The sequence below is a fragment of the Tamandua tetradactyla genome, chromosome 5 (assembly GCF_023851605.1).
Source record: "Tamandua tetradactyla isolate mTamTet1 chromosome 5, mTamTet1.pri, whole genome shotgun sequence".
In the NCBI taxonomy this organism is placed as follows: Eukaryota; Metazoa; Chordata; class Mammalia; order Pilosa; family Myrmecophagidae; genus Tamandua; species Tamandua tetradactyla.
The window spans coordinates 20,041,134-20,054,216 of record NC_135331.1 but is presented as its reverse complement, the minus strand read 5'-3'; the positions used below and the strand labels follow the sequence as shown (position 1 = coordinate 20,054,216).

General features: G+C 38.6%; 1 protein-coding gene across 9 annotated transcripts in view; it reads left to right on the top strand.

The window, feature by feature from the left end:
- CIT (citron rho-interacting serine/threonine kinase) overlaps positions 1-13,083 on the top strand; it is a 213,677-nt gene that overhangs the window by 39,435 nt on the left and 161,159 nt on the right. For 8 of the 9 annotated variants that reach the window (XM_077159980.1, XM_077159984.1, XM_077159987.1 and 5 more), the window contains 2 exons: positions 2,747-2,950; positions 4,390-4,543. In XM_077159980.1, the coding sequence (XP_077016095.1) occupies positions 2,747-2,950; positions 4,390-4,543 (358 nt within the window). The remainder of the gene's footprint in view (positions 1-2,746; positions 2,951-4,389; positions 4,544-13,083) is intronic. The other variant, XM_077159985.1, reaches the window with a different exon arrangement.

Below are 13,083 nucleotides of genomic sequence, written 5' to 3'. Positions count from 1 at the left end.
TTACCCAAAGTGCCTTATGTATAAAAATTTTTATGTATAAATCAGACAGTCATAAAAACTTAGGTATTGCATTTAGTGGAATAAATTCAATTAAATTTATTCAGAAGACATAAAGCTAGACCATGCAAAGATTTATCATCTGAGATTCAAAAACGTGTGTTACGTTAGTGACATTGATAAACTCATGCATCTAGAAATATATTGAAGCATAAGAACATAGTCTAATAATACAACCTCAGCACTATGACATTTTAGCTGGGCTGATTCTGTCGTGCAGGCTGTGCTGTGCACAGTAGGATGTTCAGCAGCACCCCTGGCCTCTCCCCAGTTCATGCTTGTAGCATCCCCCCCTCAAGCTGGGACAACCAAAAATGTCTCTAGATATTGTCACATGTCCCCTGGGGGATAAAATCACCTCTGGTTGAGAATCACTGCAGTAGACTGAGAAGCATCAAAAAGCCAGTTAATTTATAGCTGGCAACATGCATTTACAATAAGAAAACCTACTCAGAAAACTAGTTTCAGATCCACAAACACTGTTTTGTAAACAAATGGGAGGTGAGAGTAAAGCCCCATATCCATGCCTGGAGCCACTGTTAACAACTTTTGGTGGAGAGACAGAGTCCCTATACGTCTCAGGGTTTTATTTGTTAGTGATTCAAACCACCCTTTCCAATTTTGTAATCGTAGCAACCTTCACTCCAGGCAGGGAGCCTCCTGAAGGTACTCGGGTGTATTTGCACTCAAGCCTTGACCCCTGATTATTTTGGTCAAGGAGATATGACCTACAGTTCCACACACTTAACAATATTGCACCTTCTCTCCCCTGGGATAGAGAATTGTCTCTCTAGAATCTTGTGCTATTAGAGCCGGTATGCTGCTTTGCAGCTAAGAAAGAACTTTTAACATTGTTTTAAGAGAAAAGGTCTTTTTACGAAGAAGACCGTCACATAGTCAAATCAGGATTTTAGAATTATTCTATTGTTTTGTTATTTAAAAAATAGCTATTCTCATTTTTACAAAATCCTTGTAGTTTCATCCTGTGCTGAACTTGATAATGTTTACACACACAGTAAAAGAGAAAAGTCTTCTTAGACTTCCCAACATGAAGACTTCCCCTCAACTTAAGCTTTTTCTTAGTTCCTCGAGGTTAAGACACTCTGCTTCTGCCTTCGACCATGTTTTCCCTCTTTGTGCCCACTTTTCTCCATCAACACAGGCCTGCCTGTGGGTTTCTTGCATGGCGTGACCATCTGGTTTCCTTGGACTGCTTTCTGGGTTTAGGGTTTAGAAAAACCTATCCTGGAGTATAGGCCTGAGAAATGGATGAAAAGAGAGGGATTAGGCTGAATGGAACTATATAGGGCATCAAAAACTTCGATTGCTTCTACAACAACTTCCACAGTAGCTTCTGACACCAACTGCAAATATTGCCAGTAACTTGATCCAAAAAGATACTTGCAGGGTCTGTTTCCTATTTTGAGGGGATCTCATAATAGGGATGGCAAAGTTAAAGTTACAGGCTAGACGAGCTCTGTCTTCTTCGTGGGGAAAGAAGGCCTCATATTGTCCTCTCTAAACATTCACTTTCCCCCCCTCCCCAATTAAAACAAAAACTTACAGTCTGGATATAAAGCTCAGCCTGGAGAATGTGTGGTTGCACCCGCAAAATCTTTTGGTTCACATCTTTTAGTGGGAGAAGGTTCTTTTGTTCCATGTAACTACTGACCCGAGAGAAGTCCATTTGTGATGTAGGATTTACAGACCACTGGTTGCTATAGAATATTACTGTCAGGCCCTCTCGTTTGTTTTGATGGGGAAGAAGGTTAGAGAGGTGATCATTAGACTTCAGATTTCATGTCTCAGTAAAACTTCAAGGCAGTTTTGAGGACTGACACGTTTTCCAGCTTACTAGGTTGCCTGGTGTGTGAGGGGATGCAGAAAACCTACTCCATCCAGTATCGTTTCTAAAACAAGGAACATTTAATTACTAAAGTAATCAGAAGCACAAATTCTCAGGAAAAAAGGGCAATCCTTTAATTGGAATACATTTAGCTTTATAGAAAGACTTCATCTCCCTTGTCATGGTCAGGTGCTTGGTGCATTTGGGTTGGAAGGCCCTGGGTTTCTGAACCGGGGGGTGGGGGTGGGGGTGGGGGGGGTGCAGGAACAGCAGTGGGAGGGCTAAGGAAAATGGAGTCATTAACATTTGGCTCTTGATAGAAGTTGTTTAAGATGTCTTGTCCTGTGGGTGGGCTGGTTAAGTAAGAATGTTGATTCCAAATGCAGTTTTCCAGACTTTTTAAACTTAAGATATAATACATGTCTGTAACACTGTGTTGCCAGCTCACTGCCAGTTTTTCAGTAATGGGTAGCTTGATCTAATATATTCATCTTTAGAGTTTATTATAATTTTGCTGCTGTCATGAGTAAGAGACGTTCTGTCATATTGGTAACTGGTATCGCGAAAGACATTTATCAATCCAAAGATATTCCAGATCCCATTTGTGTAACCAAAGGGTGAATATCATCAACAACTCTTGCCCTTACTTGCAGACTCTATTATGTGATTTTTTTTCAACTAGTTAATCATTTGAGCGTTTGCATTTCCTGACAGTTGTACCACTCGACAGAAGGTTTGAGTGCCTGGGAGAAAAGTAATCAGTGGCAAATCAGTTTGTGTCTGAAATGTAGCTGTTGAGGGTAATTGAAGTTTTGCCATATTCATTTACTGATGGGTTTCTAGGTGAATGCTAAACTCCCGATTGGAACCCCAGATTACATGGCCCCTGAAGTGCTGACTGTAATGAATGGGGACGGGAAAGGCACCTATGGCCCGGAGTGTGACTGGTGGTCCGTGGGAGTGATTGCTTATGAGATGGTTTATGGGAGATCCCCATTCACTGAAGGAACCTCAGCCAGAACCTTCAACAACATCATGAATTTCCAGGTAAAGAACTATTACTAGATTTTGAAGTAATATCGAGAAATGTAGTTTTAAAAATTGTCTGAGTGGAAGTTGATATACGGACCAGCAGTACTGAATAATAATAATAGCGTATACTTACTTAGCACTTACTTTGTGCTAAAAGCTGTTCTAAATACTTTATTGATTGTAATTCATTGAATCTCAGCTGCCAGTAATTATGACTATGCCATTATTTTAGGTACCACTAGGAAAGAAAAATTGCTGCCAATTCATCTATATTTCGTTGACAATAAAATGCATCTTAATTTCAAAGCTGTTAAATGGGAATAAATGTGATTCTTAAAACTCATGAAACATAGTTTAACTTAGTAAATTCTCAAACGACACTATAAGGCGGGTTTTAAAATTTTCATTTTACAGACAAGGAAACAGAGGCAAAGAGAGGTTAAATAACTAGCCCAAAATAACAACCAGTCTGGCTTTGAAGTCTATTCTCTTGACACTTTGCTATACTGCTTGTTAGTACTATCAGATGTGATAGTAAAATTGAATGAGGAAATGAATTAAAAAGAAATACTGTCACATACATATATAGATAGAATTAAAGCTATTTTCAGATATCTCTACTTTCCTCTACATTAAGCCCATGTCTTAAGGATATTATAATAAATATATATTTGTTAGTTTCAACTAGAAAGCAAAAAGAAAACTTACTGATAGGTTTTTGTATCTCACCCAGTTTTCATCTTTGTGGAATGCTTAATACATTTATTTTAATGCACATGCAGAATTTGTTATTCTTGAGTTCCCTCTTGAATTAAAGCTTCCTTTTAAGTGAACTATTCGGGCTAATTTGTTTCCTCCATTTCAGTTTATGCATTCTATAAAAACTTATTAAGTACTTGCTATGTGCCAGATATATTTAGTTGCCAGGTTGAAAGTGGTGAGCAAAGAAGAGAAGGTTCTGTACCATCTTTCTTCATCATCACAAATAAATCACAATGCAGTGTAATGTCTCAAAACAGAATTCAGGGGGAGCATGCAGAAGAGAGGGATAGGATAGAAGAGGTGCCTAGGGAAGGCAAGGTAGGAACTTGGGGTGGTGTGAGCATTCCAGCCAGAGAGAACTGTATGATTTGTTCAGGAGCTTTAAATAGTGCATCACTGTCAGACATCAAAGGTGAGAGGGGAGTGTGGCAAGATGAGATGGAGAGAGGAGCAGGGGTCAAATCATAAAGGATATTGAACCCCTGTGGAGGAACAAGGCCTACTGATGTGAACGGGAATTTATTTTGGGAATATGCCTCAGTTCCAAAGTTAAGAGGGCATAAGACTTCCTTCTTTAAAAACAGCATAAAAAAAAAAACTTTCATTGATGAGGAATGCTGTCCTAACTTTGGGACACAAGAAGGTGAGTCATTGTTAAGGAAATCATTATTTTCTTTTTTGTTTTGGAATAGCGGTTTTTGAAGTTTCCGGATGACCCCAAAGTTAGCAGTGGATTTCTTGATCTAATTCAAAGTCTGTTGTGTGGCCAGAAAGAGAGACTGAACTTCGAAGGCCTTTGCTGCCATCCTTTCTTCTCTAAAATCGACTGGGATGACCTTCGTGACTGTAAGTAGAGCCCTGTTTCTTAAATGCGGGTGTTGGTATTAAGAAATACTTAAGAGCGCTCTGAAATTATTGTGGCCCTAAGTAAGTGGCATAAATTACACGAATAAAAGCTTCAGTTATCTATGAGAGATAATTAAATCTTTGAGTAATAATTCTGCTTTAAAATTGCTGTCATAGAACTGGGTCATTCATCAAACTGTATGTTTATGGGGCTTTCAGAATTTTATCCCTCAATAAGTTTGAGGCACAGATTAATGGAATTTGAAATTTGTTCCTTAATTTAACAGTTTCTTCCCAAAAGAGTAGTAGACCTAGGTATTTCATTTACTCAAATATACGTAGTCGAAGAATGGGATGAAGAGCTGAGAGACACCTTAGATTCAACCTCCTCATTTACAGATGAGGAAGAAGATTCAAAGAGGTCAGAAAATAAGCCCAGTGTTGCTCTGCTCATGGGCAAACCTGCCGTGAGACATAAATGCCTTGCTGTGTTCATTTGCTTCCTTCTGTGCTATTTGTCTTTACTCATAAACATGTAAAATTCACAAGGTGGACTCACTCATATCACTTTGTAGTCAATTAGTGCAAACCAAATTAATCTATTGAAAGCAAAACCTTATTTACTATCAACAAAACCAAAATAATTGTTTTTTTTTCTTTTTTTTACAGATTAGTTATTATTTTTTTAAATCTTGTTTTTAATTCTTGGATGTGTCATGATAGAGTGTGATCTAATGTTCTGACAGAATGATTAGCGTGGATTAGAGTGAGTAGGAAAGCATGTTTGAATGTTTGTTTTATTTTTGGTGAGAAATGGAACACATTTCTAAGTGTCAAAACTAGGCTTCTAATTGGAACTGTGTTGTAATTACAACCTCTGTTCTAGTTTGCTAGCTGCTGGAATGCAATATACCAGAAACGGAATGGCTTTTAAAAAGGGGAATTTAATGAGTTGCTAGTTTACAGTTCCAAGGCCGAGAAAATGTCCCAATCAAAACAAGTATATAGAAATGTCCAATTTAAGGCATCTGGGAAAGATACCTTGGTTTAAGAAGGCCAGCGACGTCTAGCTTTCTCTCCTGGCTTCTGGTTTCATGAAGCTCCCCGGCCAGCGTTTTCCTTCTTCATCTCCAAAGGTTGCTGGCTCGTGGACTCTGCATCTCATGGCTACATCGTTCTGCTGTCTCTGAAATCTCTCATTCTCCAAAATGTTTCCTCTTTTATAGGACTTCAGAAACTAATCAAGACCCACTCAAATGGGTGGAGACATGTCATCCCCTAATCCAGTTTAACAACCACTCTTGACTAAATCACATCATCCAGGGGGATAATCTCATTACAGTTTCAAACATAGAGTATTGAATAGAGATTATTCTACCTTTATGAAATGGGATTTATATTAAAACATGGCTTTTCTTAGGGGGCATACTTCCTTTCAAACCAGCACAACCTCTATGACTTCAGTGAAGGAGTATGAGCCATTCAGATTCAGTATTGTCCATTTGAAAGCCAATTTGATAGTTTCTTTAACCTCCTGCCAAAATGTTTAAGGAGGCAACGTTTCCATGAATCTATCTTGGTGGATTTTCCTTTTAAAAGCCACATGGCTTTATTTTTCAAATTTCTTGGCATCACCCCACAAATTTCCAAGGTTCAGACCTTTGAATCAGTTATATATTCTCTACATAGTCCTTTTTCATTTTCCAAAATACTTGATACGTTTCTTTTAGATGTTGTTCAAGTACTTAATATTTTCTTGTCTTGCCTTTTTATCTCTGTAATCTTCTTGAATAAGCAGTTAATTTTTTCATGTAAGCACCTGCTGATTATGTCTTAACGACGTATCTCTACTAAAGTCAGTCAGTGAAGGGTGTTAAATTACCGAGTAGTTGTATTTTGTGTTTCAGGGAACCCTGATGTTATTTTTGGTATTATGCCATAATTCCTAGGTATTGTTCTCATCTCTTCCTTTAGGCTGTTTACAGGTTTTCGGCTGATTTTGCTGATCAGTGTAACTGCTGTTCTTTAAATTATATGGCGCGTGCACAGGACACAAGCCAGTGTAGGACATGGTTCATGCTGTCCGTCATGAGGCCCAGTCTTCCTTTTGGGGTGAGATAACTTTCCGCTGGGTCACTGTCGTCTTTGGAAATCGTCACACACGCTGCTCTCATATATGATCCCTCCTGTCTACAGTGACCATCTGCCTAACTTTTCCTTATCAGAATAAATGCCCACTTAATTTTTCCTTATTTCTAGCATGTGTTTTCCCCCCATTAGCAACAGGGAATTCTCACCCATCTGATTCTTGATTCTTAAAATCTCAAACTTTTCATTTTTATGGGCCCCAGAACAGTGTTTCTAAAAAGTCAAGAAATCTGTTTGCCTTCTTAGAAAAATTTCTTTAAAAATTTTTAATAAACTTTTAATTTGCAAATAAAATTAGATTGATAGAAAAGTTACAAAAATAGTAGAGTATCCACATGCCCTTTACCCAGTTTTCCCAGATTTTAATGTCTTATGTAACTGTCATATTTGTCAAAACTAAAATTAATATTGGTACATTACTATTAACTAAACTTCAGACCTTATTCAGATGTCACAGGTTTTCCCACTAATGACCCTTTTCTGTTCTAGGATCCAACTAACAGTACCATATTGCAATTAAGAGTGTTAGCTTTCGACAGGACTGTCCCTTGCTTAGAGACTTAGTGCAGGTAGAAGATGGGACTTTTATACTCACTGAGGATTGGTTGGGTCTTTCCTGAAAGTTCTAGGACATTCCTGATTACACAGGTAGAGTGGTATTAATTTCAGTATCTCTGACCAACCTCTGATCCCTGCATATTTGCAGTCAATTCAGGATTTGGGGATTGAAACATCACTGAACTCCATGCCATTTGAGCAGTTTTCTAATGAGGTAATGCTAACATAAATTATGCCTTTGTCCACTTGATTTTCATAAGCATATGTTGAATGATTTCTGTCAACCAAAGCACCTGAAGTCATTAGGTTTTCATTGTTATTTAAGTGTCTCATGGTTTCAGGTTGGCCAGTATTTCCACTTTCCACTACACAAGAATGTCCCTTGATTTAAAACAACATTAGCCTCTCTGCTGTTTCGCTCCTAATTTTTCTTTTTCTTGTTCTAACCAGTGAAGGCAAGTACTGCTTAACACAGCACGTAGTAATCTTCTGAAACTTGTTTTCTCAAGAGGTGGTCCTGGCAGGATATATAAATGTGATTTAAGAAAGGGTTGGATGAATTTATGAATGATGGAACTGGATGTGTCTACTTAGAGAAACGAGGGCATGCTTTGGCTTTACATGAGGTCAGACAGAACATCTGAGCCCTCCTGGGCCCTGCCTGTTGGGAGTGCCGTGGGCAATGCCACATGAACCCTGGATCTGACCCAGTTCAGGGCTGCTTTTTTCCAAGCAAGTCATCAGGCACCCATTACCCAGCCTCAAATGATTGGATGTAAGTCTGGGTTTTTAGCCACTTATTATTTCAAGACCGCTTTCCATGTTTCAGTAGGGGGTTCCTTACATGTACCAGCTGCCCTGGGTTTGTGTAATTCTGGTGATGTTCCAAATGCTGAGCAGAACTCTGCCTGCACCAAGGCTGATTCTCTGGACTCTGAATAGCTGTTGCCAAGCAGAACCCTTCTTTCATGCTTTGCGGGTGACACCTGAGTTTCCTGAAATTGTACCTGCTCGTGTCAAGGGAAAGGTTTGGCTGCTGGTGTTCTCCTAGTATGCCTTTTAAAGTATCTTTCCCAAAGGTGTAATGATGTCAGTGAAATCAGAATGCGTCCATCTTTCATCCAAGACCGCTCTTCCTTGACAGTGAGAAATGTATAATGAGTGGTGATCGTGAATTATTTCCTTGAACATTTATGGCAGTGCTTTAGAGAACTGTACTGTCACAACACGGGATCTTTCTTTTGAGTTGTCCTATTATTTCCCTAAAGGCACAGTTCTTGCAAAATTATTCTGATTTTTCAGCCCTTGGCATTTGTTAGCGGAAAGCATATTTCATTTGATCCTGTATTGATTCAATATTGGTCTTGTATTGCTGATGCACTGAGGTTGTCCCCTTCCAAATACGTCTTGTTTTTGTTGTTCATCATTGCTTACTACTTGGCCCTGAATGACTAAAGCAAAACCTCAAAAGTAGAATTGTGTATTTGCTCAATATACCTGACAGATGACCACCTTTGGTTTAAAGAAGAAGGATGCTATAGCTTCCTAACCTCAGGTGAAATTCTAACATGTTGTTGCATGTAGAAATGAGCACTTTGTAACTCACTGGGTTTTTCATTCTGGTCCTGTAGTATGAAAGGAAATATCATTTAGGTAGTATTTTAGTTTCCTTTTGCTAAAACAAATACCATGCAATGGGTTGGCTTACACAATGGGAATTTGTTGGCTCACAGTTTTGAGGCTAGAAGAAGTCCAAATCAAAGCATCATCAAAGGCTGGTGATCCTTGGTCCTTTGTTCCTCTGTCATGTGGCAGTGCACATGGCGGCCTCTCTTGGCCTCTTCCTTCTCTTCTGGGTTTTGTTGACTTTCAGTTTCTTGCTTACTGTGGCTTCCTCTCTCTCTCTCTGAATTTTATTCTGCTTATAAAGGACTCCAATAATACGGTTAAGACTCATCCTGATTGAGTTGTTTGGACTACATCTTAATTGAAGTGGTCTCATCAAAAGGTCCTACTTACATTGGGTTCACACGCACAAGAATTAAGTTTAAGAACATTTTTTTTGGGTAAGTGCAGCTCCAAACCACCATAAGGAGCATCTATTCTGTTTTAACCACTCAGTATTTAAGTGTAAAACACTATATTTCTTCCCAGCAATTCTGTGAAATGTATGGATTATGATACCCATTCTATAGATGTGGAACTGAGGTTACAGAGAAGTAATTTCTCAAAGTCATATAACAAGTAATTGAGAGAATCCAGATTTGAGTTACGGTGTCTGTGCTTCCAAAGCTTGTCGTCTTTCTTTTTTAAGGCAGTGTCATGGCTGCCTTAAGTAACCGTTATTAATAATAATGTTTGTGGTGACAACAAATAATAAACTGTGCCACAGTGGAAAGTGACTTGAACTCTGGATCTGCTTAAGTACTCTGGATCTGGAATTGAAATTACTTCTGAGTCTACTAGGATTTATTGCAGTATTTGAGTATCTACAATGTGCTAAATGCCATGTTAGGTTAATGGCCTCTGGTGATAAACAAATATGGACATGGCCCTGCTTTCTTGGAGCTTATAGTCTAAGATCCTAACTGGTCCTTTTGCTTAAATAGAGCTGTGGTTGTTTTAAATTGTGTTGCCTCAAAATTGTTGAAAGTTTAATGCTCAGTCGAGAGTTCCTTGGTTTACTAAAAGCCACATATGCTTGATATTAAAATACAGACTATGACCCAGTGACTCCTTCCCCATAAATAGCATCTGATCTTTTTTGTTTAACTGTTAGCTTCCCTACCTGCCAGATAGCCCAAGAACAGACAACGTGGGGTGGATGGTCCACTTCCAAAATTGGAATTTCTATTCTTGAGCTGAATTGAGAGGACTCAGAATGTGGGTTTTCAGTTTATTTAGAACAGGGTTTTTCTAGCTTGGCACTATTGACATCTAGGACTGGATAATTCTTTTTTATGAGGCTTATGAATGGGATGTTTAACAGCATCTCTTGGCCTTTACCCACTAGATATGAAGACTACTCCTCTCCCAGTCATGACACCAAATATGCTTCCAGATATGGCACAATTGACCCTTGTTGAGCACCTCTGATTTAGAAGAATTGCCTGAGTTCTTAACAGAGAGAGTATAGAGGAATCTGAATCCACTTGAGTTTGCTATTGCTAACAAGGGATGGGACAGTTGACTAGAGCCAGTAGGACTTTGCTACTTAGAGTGTGGTCCATGGACCAGCAGATGTTCCCTGAACATCTCCTGTGAACTTGCTAAAGATGCAGAGACTCAAGCCCCATTCGAGACCAGCTGAGTCAGAAGCTGAATTTTAACGATTCCCAGGAGATCTGTGTGCACAGTGAAGTTTGTGAAGCCCCGTAAGAGGAGAGAACTACATCTGCCAGCCTTAAAAGTTTCTTATTCATCTTTGTGAAGTCTTCCTTATTTCTTCCTCTAGACTCAGGGTGAAGGGAAACTACTTTTTGGCTGTGAATTCCCACGGGTAGATAGAACTGCCTGGAATTGCCTGCTAATAGGTTCTGATTTTGAGGAATTTAAAGCTGATCTCTCAGACTATACATCCTTCATATCCTTCAAGATAACTGAACATGAACTAGTTTAACTAGTTCCGACTAGACTGAACATCAACTTGTTCCATCCCCCTACCCCATTATATAGACAGCCCATTCCAACATGAAAAAGTTAGATTGGCTGTAGCCCAAATATCTTTAAAGAATGGGAGAAAATTCAGAGGTGATGGTAGAGTTATACAGAGAAGTTCGGGTTTAGCAAATGAATATGACTGCTGAATCATTATGCTGATATTTCTTTTAAACTCCAGTGTCTTGGAGCAGCTAGAAGGAAAAACCTAAAATTGTGGAATTGTAACCCATACCAAACTCTGAAATCTGTTCTACAGCTAAATGTTGTGATGTACTTTTGCTTTTATGTATATATGTTATTTAAAGAGAAGGTGGAGTATAACAGAAGCTAGGATTTAACAAGTGACTATGACTGCTGAATCATTATTTTGATATTTCTGTTGGCCTCCAGTGTCTGGCACAGCTAGAAGAAAAAAACGAAAAATCGTGGAACAGTAACCTATACCAAACTTTAAAATCTGTTCTTATGATTACTTGTTAAAATGTACTTGGAAATTTATTGCATTTTTAAATATATGTTATATTTCACACACAAAAGAAGAAGATGGCTATTTAACCTAACCTCTTTTTATGTTCTTTCGTAAACAAATGAAGTGATATAGACGGTCAATCCAGTGAAAAATGTGTCCCTCCCACCCCAAGTTCAGTCCCTTTCCCTAAAGGGAACCACAGTTATCAGTTTCTTATAAACATTCCAGAATAGTCCTCCAACTTTTTCATGTTAAAAGGGGCTGTTGATAATAGGGGATGGGGGAATAGAACTAACTGATGTTCAGTCTCATTGGAACTAGTTGAACTAGTTGATGTTCAGCCATCTTGAAGGATATGCTAATATAAATATGCTATGCTAATATAGATACTAGTGCAGCCTGTATTCTTAACAGCATCCTTATAGTGGCTCCCAAGAACTCCGCAGTTTTATTGGCCATTTATTTTCCTGCATCATTGTAATAAATGAAGGAGGAATCTTTATTAAGACACTACTGTATTTACTCTTTGAATTTGCCACTCTGCCATCACTTTCTTCATCCCAAGTGAAAACCCCTTCTGGATTTAACATGAGAATATAATTTGTTTTAGTATTCTGCCTTTAGAATAGCACTATCTCAATGGCTTGAGCGTTTGTGTGTGTGTTTATTTGTTTGGGGTTTCTCCTCATTTGAGCAGGTATCTGATCATGTTTTGTTTCTAAGCTAGTTTGAGGAGGATTGGTTGATATACCTACCTGTTAGCTTTGCTTGATCCTTAAATATATCTATCTGTCAGATACCTGATTACTTCAGGGGCTGGGAGGAAGTGAGAAGAGGAGCTAGGGCTGTTTGGGGTATCAATATGGGGGAGGAAGGAGGATAGCAAAAAGAAAGGTGCTGTAACAGTGATGGTAGAAATTCACCTTTTTTAGACCAGCAGCATGTGGTGCTACCTACTAAAAAAAGGAATATTGAAGAGTTGTAGTCTATAGCTCTGACAGGCAAATCTTTATGTGTCTCCTATTGGCTATTCTTATTTTAGAGGGGAAAGTTATTGATAAGACAACACGGGGTAAAAAAAGCTAAATGCTTATGAATTAGTGTTATAGATTTCCCTCCTCTAGTCTGAATTTAAAAGCTACATCCAGAGATGTTAAAAGAATATGTAATATTCTATGAGATTACCTTTACCAGAGTCATAATAATGAAATCATACAGTATCTGTCCTTTTGTGTCTGATTTATTTCACTCAGCATTACGTCCTCAAGGTTCATCCACATTGTCATAGGTTTCGGAATATCGTTTTGTCTTACTGCTACATAATATTCCGCTGTATGTTGTACATCATATTTTGTTTATCCACTTGTCTGTTGATGGGCACTTGGATTGTTTCCATCTCTTGGCAATTGTGAAAAGTGCCGCTGTAAACATCGCTGTGCAAATGTCTGTTCATGTCGCTGCCATCAGCTTTTCTGGGTATATATTGGGTATTGGTATTGGTGGGTCATAGAGCAACTCAATATTTAGTTTTTTGAGGAATCCCCGAACTTTCTTCCACAGCAGCTGCATCTTTATACTTTCCCACCAGCAGTGACTGAGTGTTCCAATTTCTCCACATCCTCTCCAACATTTATAGTTTCCTGTTTATGAATATATATATATGTATATTATTTGCATGGGCAGGCACTGGGAATTGAACCCGGGT